Here is an 18,487-nt window from a genome sequence, read left to right on the forward strand (position 1 = left end):
GCATCTGTATGTTAAAAGTTTACTTTGTTATAATAGAAAGTGCTTAATGAGCTTCTTATTAGTTAAAGCCTCAAAGCCTCATTACTTATTTACCTGAAAATTCATCCATCGTGTCACAGTGAGTCACTGTAGAATGGGAAGCGTAGTCTTGCCTGTGACAACATGGGCCTTTTCAACCAACTGCTGAACTGAAAATGGAAAAAAAAAAAAATTAAAAAATTATAGCTGACAGATATTCTTCAAATACTATTTTTTAGGTAAAAGTAATGAAATCTGCACTAGACATCTTTTTCTTTTTTTTTTTTTTTTTTTTCCCCGCAAGCAGCTGGTCGTGAATTCTGTATTTCTAGCTTTTATATAGACTTAAAAATGAACAGTTTTGGACTTTGGCAAATTTAATTCTTGAGGGATTGAGCGTAAGAATTACACAAGGCATTTGACCTATCTCCTGTGGGTGTGTGTGGTCTTTTTAAATTTTCTTAGAAATTTTTTATTTTGCAAACTCACGTATTCTGAATATTATCCTATGTTATATATTTTGTATGCATAGACTTGCTTATCTTTAGAAAGAAAGAATTCTATTCCTTGGAATCAATCAACCCAGTAAAATATGTCACACATAAAATACATGTGCATATAATATATGTCAGTCTTAAAATACCTTAATTCTTCCATTAAATTGCTCTACAAACCTAGGCAAAGTAATTCCCTTCACTGATGCACCATAAAACGCTTTTATAATATTTGCCTATATGACAATGCTTTTCTGGCCAACTGTTTGTTTCATTTATATATTTATTTCCTCATCTGAGTCATAAATTATACGTCAAGGTAAAGACATATAGTCAAACATCCACGTGCTGTCCCCAGGGTTGCATCTTCAACAGCACTGAAGTCTACAAACAGAATATAACATGATACATTCAGCAATAGTCTGATCCGGGTAACTAGACCTAATGCACACAACAGGATCATTGTTCTCAATGGCTTTGTGAGCTCATTGCAACAACTAGAGAAGTGGGCATTAGGTCATCTCACTTGCTTAAAAATCCTCACGTTTTAAAGGGATTTGTTCCAGTTGTGATCCAGTTCTATGATAAACAAGGATCCAGCGCTCCTCCTTTGTCTTTCTGATGAAATACCGGAATATTGTTTTCTGCAGGCTTAGGTTTTAATAATAGGCAATTAAAAAAAGACCTAAACCAGACCTAGTGTAAAATCAAGTTATTTCCTAATTAGAAGGAAAATCAGAAGCTATTTTTAACAGGTGTGGTTTTAGATATTACATATATCTGTAAAATCACGTCAATATGCAAAAATGCACATTAGTGACATAATCACTTAGTTATGACTTAGATTATGTTGCTGAAATAACCCAATCTCTTCCTCATAAAACAGCAAAACATATGGACAATTGTATCTGAATATTGCTATTATTGGATTGCCATAAGATTCCATGAAGGATTAGAAATGCAAAAACTCAGTCCCAGTTTTCAGAGTGCATTTTTTTTCTGTAGCTGAGATGTCTCTTCATTACCTACTGAAGCGATTTTTCATTGGTGTATATTTTCTTTTGTTTAAAAGTCAAATTTTATCACTTCTGCAATTCATTTTTTCCATCATCTTTGTCCTGTTTGATAGGATGGGAACTTCTCTAAAACTGGAACAAGTAAGAAAATGCCTAGTGGTGTGAAAGTTGTTGGACAGTCCGTGTTTGCAGATTTTGGTGAGTTTTATTCTTCTAAACTATCTTGAGTGTTTCTTCCTTTTTCATGCTTTGGTTAGCTACCCTAAAGCAAAGAAGAAATAAAGATGTTTAGCTCTAAAACTTTGGGGTGGGTTTTTTTTATACTTTTTCTTTAAGGTGTATGTATCTATTAAACTGTAGATCTTGAAATATCCGGGAATAATTATAATAAAATTCAACTTTGGCTATCCCAGTACATTCTGCATCACATGTATCTACTTTTGAGTGTGACACTTAAGAACATGTAAGCGCATGCACTGTTGTGTTGAGGCACGGCACAACGCCAAATTTACTTTTATCAGGCACGTATTTTGTTTCTCATGATTTTGGTTTTTTCCATAATCTCGTTCAGAAGCTATTATTTGAGTAAATGTTCATAAATTCTTCACTTGTACAAACTAATAAAGCCAAAATGTAAATGAATTAAAATGACTCGTGTAAAGATTGATGACACGTGGTAAAATCTTAATGGTTGTAATTGAAAATTCTGGAATGCTTTTGGACAGAAGAAAACCTTAATTTATATGTAAATCTATTTTTGCAAGGGTTAGTGAAAGCTTATATTTTTCTATTAGAATGTACTTTTTCAGTCAATTGTGTCTTATTAATCTGTGTGTCATGTTACGAACAGGGAATGTTGGTTTGTAGTCCAAAAACCACCTTTTTTCCATGCACAAAAATAAGAATTTGCAACCCAAGGGAAAGTGCTCCAGGCTTCATTCTGCTGATATTGAATGTAAATAACTTCTTAAAGAACTGATTTACTATATTTATTCAAAATGCTTGTTAATTGTGAGACTGAGCTGGTCTTAAAATGTTGTCAAATGGTAGCCTGGCTGCATCATTTTGATTTAAAATCTGTTTTAAAGAAAATGACAGGTTTTTTTAAATTAAAAGTTGAACTCTATATTAGACCCAGAGTCGGATTCTCTTGTACTGTGCTGCCACTTAAAAGTATTCTTAAGAGTTCTAGCAAAGCTGTTTACTGACGCGGAACTAGAAGACACCTCTGCTGGATAGTTAATTATCCTTAGATCCTTATCTAGCGACTACGGGTGGGTTTACAGGCTATAGTAAATGAAATCATGTAGAAGCTGAACAGTGCTCTAGGTTCTTCTGACAAATGTTTAACACATTTTCTAAAATCTTTGCAAAAGTTTTGTAAAATCTTTTACTGTTTATCTACAAATATAAACACTTGTCTATATAATATCTGAAGAAAAGACTAGGATACTAAGTTTTTTGCAGTTAAAAAACCCCCTATGTGTTGGAGTTTTTGTAACCATTTTCCAAGCTGATGTTCTGAATAATGTGTTTTAAAAGGTACTAAGTAGAAATCAGATTATATTTTTTTTAACAATGGCAATGTGCAAAGCAAACTTTATGTGGGGTAATTTCATCTCTATGTTAGGTAGCTAATGAGCCCAAATGATGTATCATAATTCTAGGAATTTATCATAATTAATGGGATTGTAATAAACCCTGGGATGTCTTTGCAAAGCAAAGTGGAACTGTTGAAATGTTTAAGTTAAAGTTTTGAAAACACGAATGAACGGGACGTGCAGTGATGTAGCTGTGCAGTTCTCTCTGGGTTTGCTACAACTGAGGTTAGGAAAGACAGTGGCCGCGGGGGGCTGCTGTTGTGAAGTGCCATCACCAGTTGTTTCACACCTTGCTCTGCTAATTATCGTCAAACTCATAGGCAGTGCACTAGTGTGAGGCAACAGCTGAGCAGTCTTTCTACTAAGAATGAGTATAATGGGCAAAAACGTGTGCGGGGACTTAAGAAATGCATATAAATAAATGCAGAGGGACAGCGTATATGGCAAAGCGGATAGAGAGACAAGGAGTCATCGGTATCATCTATGGGAGGAGATGCTCGCTTTTCAGAAGCTGATTTTTTTGGAGCTGGTTATTCTGAAAGATCTCAGCCATTTCGTGTCTAAGGGAGAACACGTACGTAAATCTTGCAGTATGAGGGTCTTGCTTCCTCTTCCTGAACAGCTACGTACACGCTGTCATCTGTGTCTTCAGTCCAGATCACACAAGTTCGTCCAAGGTAAAGGATGGGAAATGGTTTAATGGTCTCTCTGCCCATTCATTTCCTGAGTGAGTGAAAGGAGTGCTATAATTGTATGAGTATGTGTTGATAGAGGAACAAAGTTTATTCTGACAACTACGGAAATAGTTATAACTATGATTTCAAAATTACTATTTGAGTACTATTACAACTTTAATCTTTCTTCTGCTATAACAGGTGTAGGAAGTTGAGTAGTGCATCCATTTTTTTTTCTTCATCTTTCCAGCACTAATTTAAAATAATCAAGACAATAAATAGTTATTTTCTCGTTGAACAAAGTTTTAGAGAATATTGAAGGGAATATGGTACTAAAACAGTGTGTATGAGTAATGAAGGGATATAATTCTAAATTCCATGATCTTTATTCAATGCAGTCTGAGGGAAGCTGAATAATATGAGACCACCATCAAAAAATCCTACCTACAGCTAAATAGCTCTGTGTACGTGTGGCTTACACAGTAACTGGTAGGAGGAAAAAAACTTTTATTGCGAAGGAGGATCTTGGTTGAGTTCTGCTCATACTTGTTTTCATTCCAGTATTTTTTTGTTCTGCACCGGTCTAAGAATAGAGGCAAAATCTCACATTACGAGGACTCTGTATCAGAGTAACTACACTTACCCACTGTGCTATGTCTGCATATGTTTAAATACCTTCAAAAGGTAGGCATTTATCATACAGATTCTGCTTGTACTGAGCTGAAATTAAAGAAAATGCCTTACAAGAAACAGTTTTTCAGACTTGAACGTCTCCTTTTTTTCAGTTTTCCCTGTTTCAAAAATGATGAAATAATGATTGTTGTAAGTCAAAGGAAGTTAAGGTACGATGGTTTGCAGTTTGAAAATCTGTAATGGGGCCTGAAAGAAGTTTCATTGCACAACAAATCAGAATAGTACAATACAAATGGAAAAGTAAAATGCATTAGAAGATTGCGCTACCTGCTACCTAAGTAGCCTTTGCCAAACCGTGTGTGATACACTGACCGGAACATACCACAGCGCTCTCGCTCTGCTCTCTGCAGGCTGCAGGCATCGTCACTGCTGGCACCCGGATACAGCTGCTGTGACTTGACACACGTTCAATATACAGTCGCAAGCCTGTTACGCTCTTATTTCTGCCTCTCTCTTACTCTCCTTTCTTGACGTTTTCTGTACCTCACAGCTGATGTGCCAGCCTTGCTGTTCACTAAAGGTCTCAAAAGATTCCACATTTCTCTGTGCTTTCGCTCTCTGCCACTTCTCATTTACTTAACTCTGTGCATATTAGTCTCTGGAATGGTGTCGGGTCCAGAGGGGAGCCTGGGATTGTGTCACTTGTGCTGCCGCCTGCTCATTTACTCCCACCTTTCTATTTGTACGCTCTTGCACTTCTGCAGTCCAAGATTCTGATTCACTGGTCACACCTACACCTTAGCAAAACATGTTTTGTTTCAAAAGGTGACTTTGTCTAACATTATTTTCTGCTTCCAAAAGTTTTATTTGAAGTAATAAGTAGTTACCTGTCACTTGGAAAAAAATAAAATAAAACAATAAAAAAAAAAAGAGTGAGCTTTGAATAAGATCCTGACTGAGAACCTCCAAAAGCAACTAATTTTGGTTAAGTTTTCCTTTCTTAAAATAAGCAGGCTGAACAACAGCTATCAAGTAGAAATTATTTAGATAAGTGGAGCTGGAAAAAATGAACAATTACGTGACTCATGAGACATTGCCATAGATGTTTGAGTAATCTTAGCATCAAGTCTTCCTGAAGTACTCAAATAATAAAGATATATTTTTTCATGAAAAAGATATGCAAATGTATGTTTGTGTACATATATATGTATTTGTAAGGTTTATTACATTTCTGTATATACGTGTGTGTATATTTTAATGTAAAAATATGCAAAAGCAGGTGTACATCTATCAATATATTTACGGTAATGTACTTGACCTTAGACTTTACGTCTAAATTGGAACCTTAAAAATAAGTAGCACTCCCCTCTGTTACATGATAGCAATGATTTGTACATTAACCTCACCAAAGGACAGTGAACAATTGACAAGTTCGTATTGCCCTTTTAAAAATAAATCAGAAATTCTTTGTGACATATTTATTACAAATGGCATTTCAATTGATTAAGGTGAGCAGAGCTGGGCACTTGACAATTCTGCACTTATTTGGCTGACACATTGCTCCAAACAAGTAAGAGCTCTTCATTATTACTTTTCCTATTCTTCTCGTGTCACTATGGTAATTGCAGTGCAGTGGTTGCTATAGCAAAAATGATTAATCCTCCGTTGTTGTTATCTGTACGCCAGCAGAGGCTTTTTATAAGGTCTGCTTGTACTGCCTTTAGAGGAAATCATAGATGTTGGCTAGAAATCTGATAAATAACTGCAGTTATAAAGGGTTTTAATAATTGTCACTTAAAATAGTGAAAAAAAATTGCATTTGTTAAAGAAATTTAAGGATTTCAGTGGGACATTCTGAAAATGACTAACTTCTTTTAGTAGCTAGATGAATGTGAACCATATTTTGGACACAAACCTGCTATTTTCTTGCTACATTGAAGATTAATGAAATATATCTTTAAAGTAGTGACCCAGAAGCAATTAGCATAGAATATTGTGCTGTTAACACAGTCCATTAATTCATTTTTATAGGAAATGAATGTTATAACTGCTATTCATCTATGACGGTTTAGTTGGTTTAATGGAGACTGATAAATCATTCTTTGTGATATCTGATCTGAGAATGTAAAAGTTTGATTCATCAGTCACTGATTTTGCTTAGTTTAGGCAAAGAAATTTTAACTGCCTGTATGTAAAGAGAATAAGAAATAGCTTTTCAAAATCAAGCAAATCATACTGTTGATAGTATCCTCCTCTGTAAATATAACACAACTCTCACTTTCTGAAGGTAGCATTTAGCCAACTCCACCTCAATTCATTATCTTGTATTCACCATTTGTTTTCTTAGCTGCTGCTGAGTCTTTATCTGTGTGGTCTTCCCTAATTTATGAAGTCTGTGTTTACTCCAACTATGCAAACCTTTTTGAGAAAGCACGGATTGGCAAGTCTTTAAGGGACCTGAACTCCATTTTTTTTTCTCCTGCTTAAAATCCAGTTATCCAACTAATAATCCTGAGACTTCTTTCTCCATTCTTCACCGTACCAAGTAATTGAGCTGTTTCATGTATGTTAACTACTTGTATGACACATAGTAGAAATTCTCATTTTTCTTGTGGGAAATGATAGGTCATTATTGCCAGTAATTAACCGGATAACAGAGAGCCCTAACCTTTGGGTTGGTTTAGGGTTTTTTAAGACAGTCGTTGCACCATAAAATAATGCATTGTGGTGAAAGGTTTTTGTTTAAAGTAGACTTTGATTATACTGCAGCTGATGAGATCTTAAACGTACTGCTTTTCTGCCTGCAGTTGCATTTCAATTTTCTAGCTTTTAGTTTTGTGTATGAACTTTGTTTTAGCGTCTGGATTTCTTTAGTTTTTTTCCTTCCCTTCAGAATGTTGCATCCTCAGATGTAGTAGCTATGTCAAAGGAAAATTTTAATGGTGCGTTTCAGTAAATAACCCCTTTATAAAGCAATTGTCTTTTGAGCAGTGCATTGTGAAAATGTGCTCCTGTAGTCAATAAAAGGATTCGCTTAAGAACCTTAAGATGCAGGAAGACAATACTTCTGTGCTTGAAATGCTCTGCATATGCAGGAAAGTGTTCTTACTGTCACCAGTTTGGGTGAAAAAGATATAAAAGCTGATGGAAATAAAGAATTTCAAGTGACTTTAGATAAGGGAGAAGTTGTTTTGGTAACAGATGTGCTTCAGTTCATCTGAAACAGCGGTGCATAGAGACATACCAAGTTAATTGCCACTTGTGTATTGGAGTCCAGGAAAGCGTATTTAGAGGCTAAATCTGTCTCATTTGTTAACTGGTAACCAGCAATGCTGTTCAGTGAAACCTTTTCATTTTAACATTAGTCCTACTTTGATAGTTCTTCCTACAAGAAGATCCTGTATTTTCATGTTTTAAGGCCATACCTGTGTGTTATTCCTTCACGGTTTCTTTAAGTTTAAAAAAAAAAATAAAAAAAAAAAATCACCAAACCTAAAAAGACCCCAAAAATGAATAACCTCAAAACCTGAAATGAAACAAACAAATAAAAAAAAACTCCAAACAAGACAGAGTAGATCTGAGAATAGGACAGACATTAAGATGAAGCACTTGTGTAAAGTCCATCTAGGAAGCTTTTGAATACAGTGGCCTCATATTCTTTCAAATTCATCTTTGAGCCCTTCGGGAGGCTGTTTTTCTGTGCGTCTCATCCTTACTGTTCTTCCCTATCACACAGTCATTCAGTAAGCAGTCTTCTATACTATCATTTCTTATTGTTCCTTTTGCTGTTGAGAATGCTGCGCTTCCTGATTCTGAAGGCATCTGTCCTGATATGACACCCACAGAAATTCCACATTTCCGAACTGTTCCCCATCCTGTTGCCGCTCAGTGGTAGCCAGGTACAAATGTACCAATGGTATTATTGGAAATCCAAGAGAGTTGTTTTGGTTTTTTTTTTTTTCTAATACAGTTCTTGTTTTCCCTGAATTTGCGCAGTGTAAATAATAATATAATAAAGATATAGATGGGATTAGATTGTCTAATTTTGCAAGAGCTTTCTTTCCAATAAGGAAATGAGGAGTGGTGCACATGCCACTTGCTTACTCGTTCTTTGTAGAACAACTTAATCTCCTCAGGATTGAATTTTTCTTTGACAATATTCATGGTTAATATAACAAGAAGTCTCAGCCTAAATTTTAGTCGCACAAGTGGCTTTCTTTAATTAGCGTTACCCCCTTCATTTGTTAGTGTGTTGACGTTTGATGCCATATGAGCTTTCGAAATGTGTAACATTAGATAATTCCAAGCTGTGCAGTCAGGCTTTGTGGTTTCTGTTTTAATAATATGAGATAGTTGGAACCAGTAGTTTTCAGCATAAGCTGCAGCAGGAGTTTCAGTGTTACTTCTTGTTTAGTGTGCAGGGGGGTTCTCATTTTGTATTTAATCTAATTTCTTTTTCCTGCTTGGATTCCAGCTAGCACATTTGATATAGTCTTTCCATTTAAGATAGAAGACCGCGCTGCTGGATCCAGTGCAGCCTGGGAGTGCCTTTGTGCAGTTTGCTGGCACGCTGTGTTTAAATGCTTTTCTTGCAGCAGAGGTGCGAATATGGATTCTTTGGAAGGATATAGACAGACTTAGTCAGAATTGATTTAGTGTGAAGGGGAGTGTTCTAAGGCTTTCTTTAATGTCCACAGAACTTTGAATCATCTGTAAAAGCTCTTTGGAACTGGTTTTTGAAGTTGTGATTCATGTTTTCTAAAAGCAGCTGACACTGACTCTTTTAATAATGCGTTGTTGTCTTAGTAATTTATGATAATTGTCTCTGTCACGACCATCTCGTTGAACACATAAAGGCAGAGAGTTACAAAAGAATTCTAATCGCTTTATTACCTCAGAAGATAAATTGAAGATAATCAGCTTTCAAACAAACCTTTATTTGGTTTGGATATCTAACTCAGTTGTATTGGCTGTAGTCATCTTGCCTGCCCCAGAAGGCTATTGTTTTCAGCACTACCATAACTGACCTTTTTCCAACTTATTTTCCTACTATTCTTTAGAACTTAAAATGAAAGGCTCATGACAAAGGAGAATGAGAACTGTGCAAAGCCATGAGGGAGGTGTGCGAGCAAGCTATATGTATGGTGAAATAAAAAGCATATAAAGCTTCGTTAGGATGTATTGTATTAAACAAGAGATGCCTTATACTTATTTGGACTTTAAATCAACAGCAGAGAAAAACTCCTCGGCTTTTATTGTACTGTATTGAGGACTTTTTTTCTCACCTTTTTGAAGGGTACTGAGAAAACTGCACTGACAAAGTCTGTAATAATACAGGGACCATGGTGAGTTTAGAATGTGTATTCTCGAGAGAACAGTAGGTTCTCAAGGCATCAGGACGTCATGGTATATGAAGTGTCTTGCTTTTATGTAACATCAGGTTGAGAATTATGAAAGCTATGCCGTTCTCACTGTCTTAGCCTGCATAGTTAGCTTATTTTTATTTGCCAGAAAGCAATCTCTTTTTATTTAACACAACTGCAATAATTAATAATAATCAGTCTGTCATCTTGGAAAAGAAAGTTGACTCAATTTTTGTTTTTAAAAGAGAAGTAAGATTACACCGAGCAGAACTATACAGCTGTTAAAAGCAGGAAGGCAGAACTGGCCCCGTTCCTCCCCCCATCACAAAAGGTCTATGCCAATGTGAGATGATAATCCAGTTGGTTCAAATTGACAGGGCTGAAATCTAATAGACCTGCTACAGCAATTTCTTAACTGTCAGAGCTGAAACGACACAAACGCTAGTGTCACCATTACGAATTATCAGACAGCACAACATCTACATGTTGATGTGCGATTCGGAGAGATGCTGGGACCTCAGGGTCAATGAATCCCAGAGTAACCACTGAGGCACCATTTGCTATTTGTGCATTTGTTTTAAAGCGTGTGCTTATGCTGCAGCACATTAGCGTTGCATTTTGAGCATATAACCCTTTTTAATAACATTGTTCTTAATCTGATTTAGAAGGTTTTTTTCTGCTTTCTCCCACTCAAATTTACTTTTAGAATAGATTGGGAAGATTTGAGCTATGGTTTTGCAAGCGTGAATGTTCAAAATCAATGTTAAAGCTTCAGCTGCAAGTAATTTTTCCTCATACAGTCTTTCCATATGAGGTGTGCTCCCAGCGATCCGCACAATCTGTGTCTTTTGGGTTACTCTAGTTGTGGATTGGATTGCTAGTGCTTTGCGGAAAATGTTGGAAAGAAGGCTTTCTGTCCATGGCTTTTCTTTGAGATACAGTGAACAGGCAGTAAGTAATGATTCTCACATGATTCCTAGATGGCATAAGACTGCTAATTTTGTCTTTCCGTATTTTGACATAAGTACAGATTTGCAGCTGATGAGTATGTGGGACTGTTCTTTTTCTAGCCTTTTCCACCGCCTATAAAACTCGATCTTTATTAACCACGTAGCTCTTTAGTATCACAGTCAAGGCAGAATTGTGTGTTGAGAACTTGCTGGCTACCGGCTGAGTTTGTATTTGGATGTCAAACGTGCTTTAAGCCGAGCAGTGCTGGCAAAGGACATGTGGAGTCTAGGGTACATTTAGCCACATCTAGTGCTACAAATTAGATTGAAATTACAAGTAAGGAGACTTCCAGCAATTTGAACTGTGATTAAAATCCACATAGTAATAGAAAGATAGACTAGTAGACCCTAGGAGCTGAGTGAAGACTACAGAGGATCTCTAGAAATAGATTTCCTAGGTAGACCTAGGCTGAAATACATTGTTAAAGACGTGTCATGCAAGGTATTTTTTTAAAATCTGAAACTGGTGCAGTTGATTTCAGCTGGTCTGACAGGTTCATCCAGCCATTGTCACCAATGCATGTTTTGTCACCTATGAATACCTAATTGCACTAGAGGAAATTTAATTAAATAATTTCTGGGTTCCTTCTCCTTTGCGTCAGAATTTACTAAAATTTAAGGATGTTTATTTAAATTGAGATTGAAACCAAGCAGGAAGATGAGAAAAATTAGCATTGTGTGTCCAAAGTAAGTTTGTTGTTAGAGCAATTGAGCTCTTCTGTGAGCGAGTGCTAGGAGGGTTTTTTGTGGTCTTCAAGATCAGTGGAGTTGTGCCAAAGGTTTGTATTTCAGTGGGTGCTTCCAAGGTGGGAGTCACAGAAGGATTAGGAATAAATAATTTTCTTTCAAAACTGGAAAAGCTGCTGTATCAATTTGTTGGTTTCACGTAGTGCCTTTGAAAAAGCTTCAGAAATACAGGAAACATTGTATTTCTAGTTATTACAGATGAGGACAGTTTAAAATGGCAATGGGTAGTGAAACAGATTCTGCTTTAGCTTTGTGCTTTGGGCTGGAATTTGGGGGAGTGTTTTTTTTCCTTCATGAGCTTTTTGAGCAAAGATTGATGCAAGATTTGCATTTAAATAAATTATTCTATAGTTTTAGCAACTGTTCTAGGTGGGCTTTATCCTTATTTTTTTTTATTTTTGTCAAGAATGATAACTGCTGCAGTTGGTTTCTAAAACATGTTACCATTTTTTACAATCTCTGATTTTTCTTTAGAAAATTGCTTTTGATCAAATAACCTCAAGAGTAAAAGATGGATCTGTAGATCATAAGGTGTTCATTAGCAATAAAAACTAGAGAGGAAATAAGAGATAATAATATGATAAAGGTGAAGAATGTTGGGTTTTCCTTCTTTTGGTTGCTACTTTTTTTGTAATACCATATTTAATTAATTTTGAGTTTTCTTAAACTACTCTACTACAACTCAGGTGATATTCTTGTTCCATTGATGTCCTATTTCCACCTACATTCTCATTGTTGGTGCTTCACTTGATGCCTTTTAAGCTTAAAATTTGTTTTGCCTGCTCTACAGTATGAATATGTACCCTTTCTTTTGGATGAAAAATGCTAGCAGTTATGAAGCTCTTCAGTGAGGCGGATTTATAAAGTGCCCATTATCGTGTATACTGTAAATGTTTGTTGGAAAGTTAGATGCTTTAATTGTTCCAGCTTTCTTTTGCTATATTTTTCTTGGTCAGCAATAAGGGGCACAATTCTCATTTACAGTATATAAAACATATTATTTTTTTAATTATGTCTAAATAAATACCTAATTTTTTTTAAAAATCATTTTCTATGCATTAGGAATATAATCGTTAAAATACTTTCAGCTGTATGCTAATCATCCAGTATGACAAATAAATGTCAGGAAGTAATTTCTCTGCAAATCAGGTAGTACATCAAAAGCAACAGGATTTATTTAATTATTTTTTAAAGTGAACACGAAATGCATGGAAAACTACACACTTAGGAGCCACATGAAGAAGTTTTAAGGAAGTGCTTTTATTTAGATTCTGCTTCCTAATACCTGCTTTTGAAGCTAGGAGTTTTTCTGTGTCTCAGCTGAGAAAGCAGTTCTGCAACACGATAAACGCTTAGAAATCAGTAGTTACGTGGCCCAAGCTTATCCTTTCCTTTCCCTGCTCCTGTATTTCTACTCTCTCCAAAGTGTGGATGCTAATTGTTGCCCGGTCCACAGCGAGCCATTCTAGAATGAAATGAGCTGATGGGACCTGTGCATTTCTGAGGGGGAGGGAAGGAAATGGAAGTGCTTTTAGAGGGCTCAGTATCCTCACTCACCTCACCATGTGGTCACCTTTAGTTGAACCCCACAGCCTACAGCACTTCCAAATAGAAGTGTCATACTGCAAAGCCATAGTTCTGTAGAGCCATATAAAATGTATTTCATTGAAATACTAATTGAAAAGATATTACAACTGAAAACATTAGCCTAAAGTTACATAAATGGACATGTGGGTTCTGGCCAAAGGAATTGGGGAAACCATGTTGTCCTAGTACGGAATTTGTATCATGTTATTTTCAGTTGCAGGGGCACAGGTGTGTTGTTTGATGCATATTTCCGTCCTGTTCATTCTTTGATTGTACTGAATTATTTTAATCAAATCTTACTCTTAAACTTGTAATTTCTCTAGAATACTTGCACCTGTAAGGTGCTGGCGTCTTATCTGATTATGTGGAAGTTCCATCCTTCCTACTGCCCTATAGTTTCGTTATTCTTCAAAGCTCTGTGGGTTGTTCCTGTCAATATACTGCAGTATTACTGAACGTTAATTACCCAGGCTATCAAACCGAGTTATCAGCATAGCAAGACGAATGTTTGCAATTTAAGTAGAATCAAACATTTTATATTCTCCTCTGCTCCATAGCATAATTTAAAATGAGAACATCCTTGTCCTTGTCCCTTTCTAACAAAGAGCAAGGAAAGAGTTAGTATTTCAGGGTTCTTTGTCCTCATGCATTATTGAAAGTCTTCTAAAATTACTTTGGACTAAAACTTCTGTAGAAATGTATTTAAAAGATTAGGGCATAATTTAAATTTTATATTTCGCAAAACACTGACATCTCTGCAACTTAATTCTGTTCTAGCAAACCCTTCAATATTACTGTAGTTTATAACTTGCAAATTAAACAGTTTCTCCCATTTTAAGTTTAGAAAAAGCCTGCAGTCTAAACAGGATTTTATTCCAGTTCATGTAAGCAAAAATTAAAATGAGCAACATGTTTTAATTGTTGTTCTTGAATGATGTGGAAGGAAAAAAAAATAGCTTCAAAAGTTGGCGCTGATTTCAGACTGGTCAAACTCAATAGTTGCTGTGTTAATTTCTCTGTTCAACGGTCATTTCTTTTCCCATCTCTTTGGATGCGAATTTACTGGATTTCTATCACCCAGGCTACTCGGCATCCTAAATTGTCTCTCCTTGATAACAGAGCTGCCGGTTTGGGAGGGGGTTAGTGGCGAGGTAAAATAGTTCATGAGGCAGATGGGATGTAGGAAGCCGCTAAAGGTGACTGGCTTTATCACTAGGAGATATTTGGGGAAGTCTGATATTTTCATCACTCCTCCTCCCCCTTATAGCCCTACTTTTAATCTCCCAACTTCCTTATGTAATAAGGGTGGGACCTAGAAAACTTAACTCTGCACAGATATAAATATATATATATCTACACACTAAAAGGAGGTTCAGCTTCATAGAAATAAGATACGGCAGGCTGAGAAAGCGTTTCTTACATTATGGTAAAGTATGACGGAACATTTAGGCTGTGGTCAGTAGTATATTGGGAAATGAATAAGGGATTCTGTGACTTTGGCAAAAATCTAGGTTTTGCCTATTAACTAAGGAAATTTCATCAAGCAATTTAGAAAATCCACTTAAAATATTAATACCAGGCTCCTCAGAACTGTATGGGCTAAGGGGCGATTTGAAAAGATATTTTTTTATTATGATAAGAGTTTTGATTTCATAGCCTGGAAAAGCAGATTCCCTGAAATGTTCCCAGTCCGGGGTGTTCCATCTCTCTAGCAAGTCGGGTTTGGTTATAATCAGGATTTGCAGCAGTCGTCATTAATGCAGAAATTTTAGTTGCTGCTTTTTGACTCTCTGTTCTCCCTTCTCAGCCCATACACGGTAACTTGTGATGGTTTATCTCTTAGTAGGAGGGCAGTATTTCTGCATATGCTATGCAGGGCTGCAGGACCAAAATATGAACATAGGCATTTCTCCTGCAGTAGATAACGAGCAGTAAATTGATTTTTTTTTTTTTTTTTCCCATTATATGCGCTGTATGTCAGAATTCTAGATGCAAATAGGCATTGCTTGTTTAAACATTAGAAGGTTATTATTCTACTAAAGGTTTTGGAAATACATGGATTAAAGGTACTTGAAGAACGTTTTTGAAAACCTGTAAATTACTCAGGTTTGCCTAATTCTATAAGCTTGGAATTTATTAGCTGTTGTGTTAGTCAATTTTCCGGTGTTGTACTTTATCTTTTAATATAGGTTAACATATTACATGTGAACTCGTGACACTTCTTAAAGCCTTGCTGACAGCACAGGAGTTCACAAGTAGTTTAGAAAATTAAATAAGTTTGTATGGGAGATTTGTGATGGTGGATTAATATAAAAGGTAATTTTCTTCCAAACTAAATGGAGATTGAGTAAATTACTAAGCGCTTCTAGATATATCACGTTATTGTCAGAAGTAAAATTTAAAACTTTCTCTGTATTACGGGTCAAAATGAAAATGCATCGACAAAGACAATCCTCAAACAAAAGACCTAGATGAGATGATTAGGTTAAGCATTTTGAAAAAGTCTAGTTTACCTTATGTAATTTTTCACATTTACAAAAATAATAAATTACTCACAGCTGATTACCGCTTGCAAACAGGGTTTCTGACTTCGCAAATACAAAGCTGACAGTCTTTTTTTTCTCTTTGACAGATGGGGATGGACAAAGTGAACATTTATTACCAGTCTGTGAAGATGCAACGTGTCAAAAAAGTGCCATCTACTTAACTAAGCTAGGATTGGATCAGGTACTGTAAGTTTGGAATTGCAAAGATAAAGGAAAATACTGTGCTTTATGAAATAATATGAAATAGGAAAGTGATTTTTCATGAAAGAAAACTGAAACTTCCTCACTTGTAATTATTGCATATAAGAGACTTTTATTTACTTATTTATTACCTATCTAAAAAAATATGGGTTTGGAAGAGGTTGCATACCTAGAATTCTACATAATGCACAATTCTACTCAAGAAATTTATAGGTGTTTCTGATGAGTCACTTTCTTGATTGCAAAAGATTGCATTCTAAGCACCGTAACTGCCCTAGCGTGAGATGACAAACAAGGTTTGTGTTAAGAGTTGGAAACAGATCTAATTAATTCAAATAAGCTTCTTCAGTTTAAGTTAGGGAGTTATTTTTTAAGTTTATATATATATATATGTGTATATATACATGCACACACACATATATCAAGTTGAACCAGCCCACATCTCTTACCCTTTGTTTCTACTGTGTCTTTGATTGTTATTAAGTAAATTTCCAAATAGTATACGAAGACTTGTTTAGGCTACATATCTTCAAGACTGGGTTTGTAGTAAACTATTTCAGCTTTGTTCACGACACTACTTGTTTTGAGAGATATGGTCATAATTCATGGAATAGTTTACTATGTATTCACTTATTTTAGCATGTGGGTTAATCTGTTTTAAGTACTACAGTTCCCTGCTTTATAATAAAGTTAGAGCTTACAATAAATTAACCTAATGTTTGCTTGATGCCTTAATAAATGTTTTTACTAAATTCATATTTAGCAACATGAACTAAAGGCCAAGGTGACCTATGAAGTACTGGCTTACAGCTAACAGCAAAACCCACAGTAGTGTGCTTACAGAAATTTGTAATGCCTGCCACATGTTTCTAACCAGGTGATGAATTACCGACTATTCCTTTACTGACACACAAAAAAATTCCTACTTTTAATTTAAGTAGCACCCTCTCCGACCTATATTTCAGAATTTATAGATGAACGTACTGTTTGCTCAAGGAACCATACATACTTTGATAAGGTGCTTCTTTTTACAGTCCAGCCCAAGTTTATAGTGTAGGTTTTCTCAAAGAACCAAAATTTCTGGATAGGTATACTTTCCTACTATCGAGAAAACCACTCTGTATTGGAAAGGAAAGCACGCAGTTACCAGTCAGTTAAGGAGGTATAATCAGGATGGAATGTACCATCAGTGTAAGAAAAAGTAACTCTAAATTTGGTAATCTCTTCCAGCCTTGTAATCTTGGCATCTTTTCTCTTAGAAATGAATGTTTCCCCACGCACACTGTGTTTATTTTGTACTTTGTTTTGGTTTGGTGTTTTTTACATTAGTTCCTTGTGAACACAGAATAGAGGCAATGGATTATAGCATTGCTGGATACAGAGTGTTACAGTAGAGTTTGATTTTCTGGTCAAAGCCTTTGAATAAAGCAAGGGGGTGCTCAGTTCATGATACTTGCATTGCTTTCTGCTCGAAGGGGAGAGCACAGACTTTTGACAAGCACGTTACACTGATGATACTGCTGTAACGGGCTGCTTACGTTTCACCGTTGAGTAGTTGGGGTGCTTTTACGTCAAAAGACAACTGCTCTTTAGCTCTAAACTTAGTTCCTTACTCTTGATAATATAAGAAGTAAGACATTTGAGTTTTTCTGCTCAAGTAAATTTGAGGCAAATATTCTCGGTTAAAGTAATTTCACTGTAGAAAGCCAACCACACAAACAGCATGTACCGTTGAGAGAGACAAAGCTGTTATTTGAGAGTAGCGGATGACTGGGCAGTGTGCTAAAGAAAAGTTACATTACCTGTTCTTTACGGTACATTTCTAGAAGGAAGTGATGCAGTAGTGGCAGAGGAAGGTGTGGGTCAATTTGCATAATATCAGAATTTTTCCAAAGTAGAGTCTTTTTCTATAACCTGCTGTGAAGTAACATTGCACGTAGGCAGTTTTTCTGTTCCTTCATGATGTCATTTTTTTGCTAGAGGTCAACTATTTAATTAGAAATACTTCAGATTTTTAACATACCACTTTTGATACTCATCAGAATATTTAAATTTTTTTACTTAACTTAGCAATTTCCCTATGTAATTTCAATTTTAAAATAATTTCCGAGATAGTGACATTTCAGTTCAAAATTAGCAGCCAAATATTGTCATTTTATTTTTAAAAGTGAGGAACCCAACAGATTCTTATCCTGCTAGAAAAAAGTTTTATAATGTACGAAGGAGTTACCTAGAAACTTTAAAGCAATTTTCCCTGCATAATTTTAGAAAGACTTTTTAATTAAAAATGACAGTATCAAATGGCATGCAATAATGACTTGTTCTGGCCTAACCTTTTTAAAGAATTATTTCTAGAATACTCTTTTCTTGCACTCTTAGACTCGTCTAGAGGTGATGGAGCTTTTTCTTCTAAAGCATTTCATCTTTTCTGTTCTGAAACAGTGGACAATATCAGTATCTTCATTCAAATGTCTGCAGTTTTTCCCCATGTGTTGCATGTTTCCTTCAGGTAGAAATCTCTTCAAATGTGTTATTTCCCATATTTATTTGGAAGTGAAATGTCTTAATTTCATTTAATTTGGTCATTGTGAGGTCAG

The 18,487-nt window shown here is 35.6% G+C and overlaps 1 protein-coding gene across 1 annotated transcript in view; it reads left to right on the forward strand.

The window, feature by feature from the left end:
• The window catches only part of ITFG1 (integrin alpha FG-GAP repeat containing 1), an 86,699-nt gene that overhangs the window by 26,598 nt on the left and 41,614 nt on the right, over positions 1–18,487 (forward strand). Inside the window, exons 8-9 of the mRNA XM_074157939.1 lie at positions 1,642–1,726; positions 15,776–15,870. Coding sequence (XP_074014040.1) covers positions 1,642–1,726; positions 15,776–15,870 — 180 coding nt within the window. The remainder of the gene's footprint in view (positions 1–1,641; positions 1,727–15,775; positions 15,871–18,487) is intronic.

The sequence above is a fragment of the Numenius arquata genome, chromosome 13 (genome assembly GCF_964106895.1).
Source record: "Numenius arquata chromosome 13, bNumArq3.hap1.1, whole genome shotgun sequence".
In the NCBI taxonomy this organism is placed as follows: Eukaryota; Metazoa; Chordata; class Aves; order Charadriiformes; family Scolopacidae; genus Numenius; species Numenius arquata.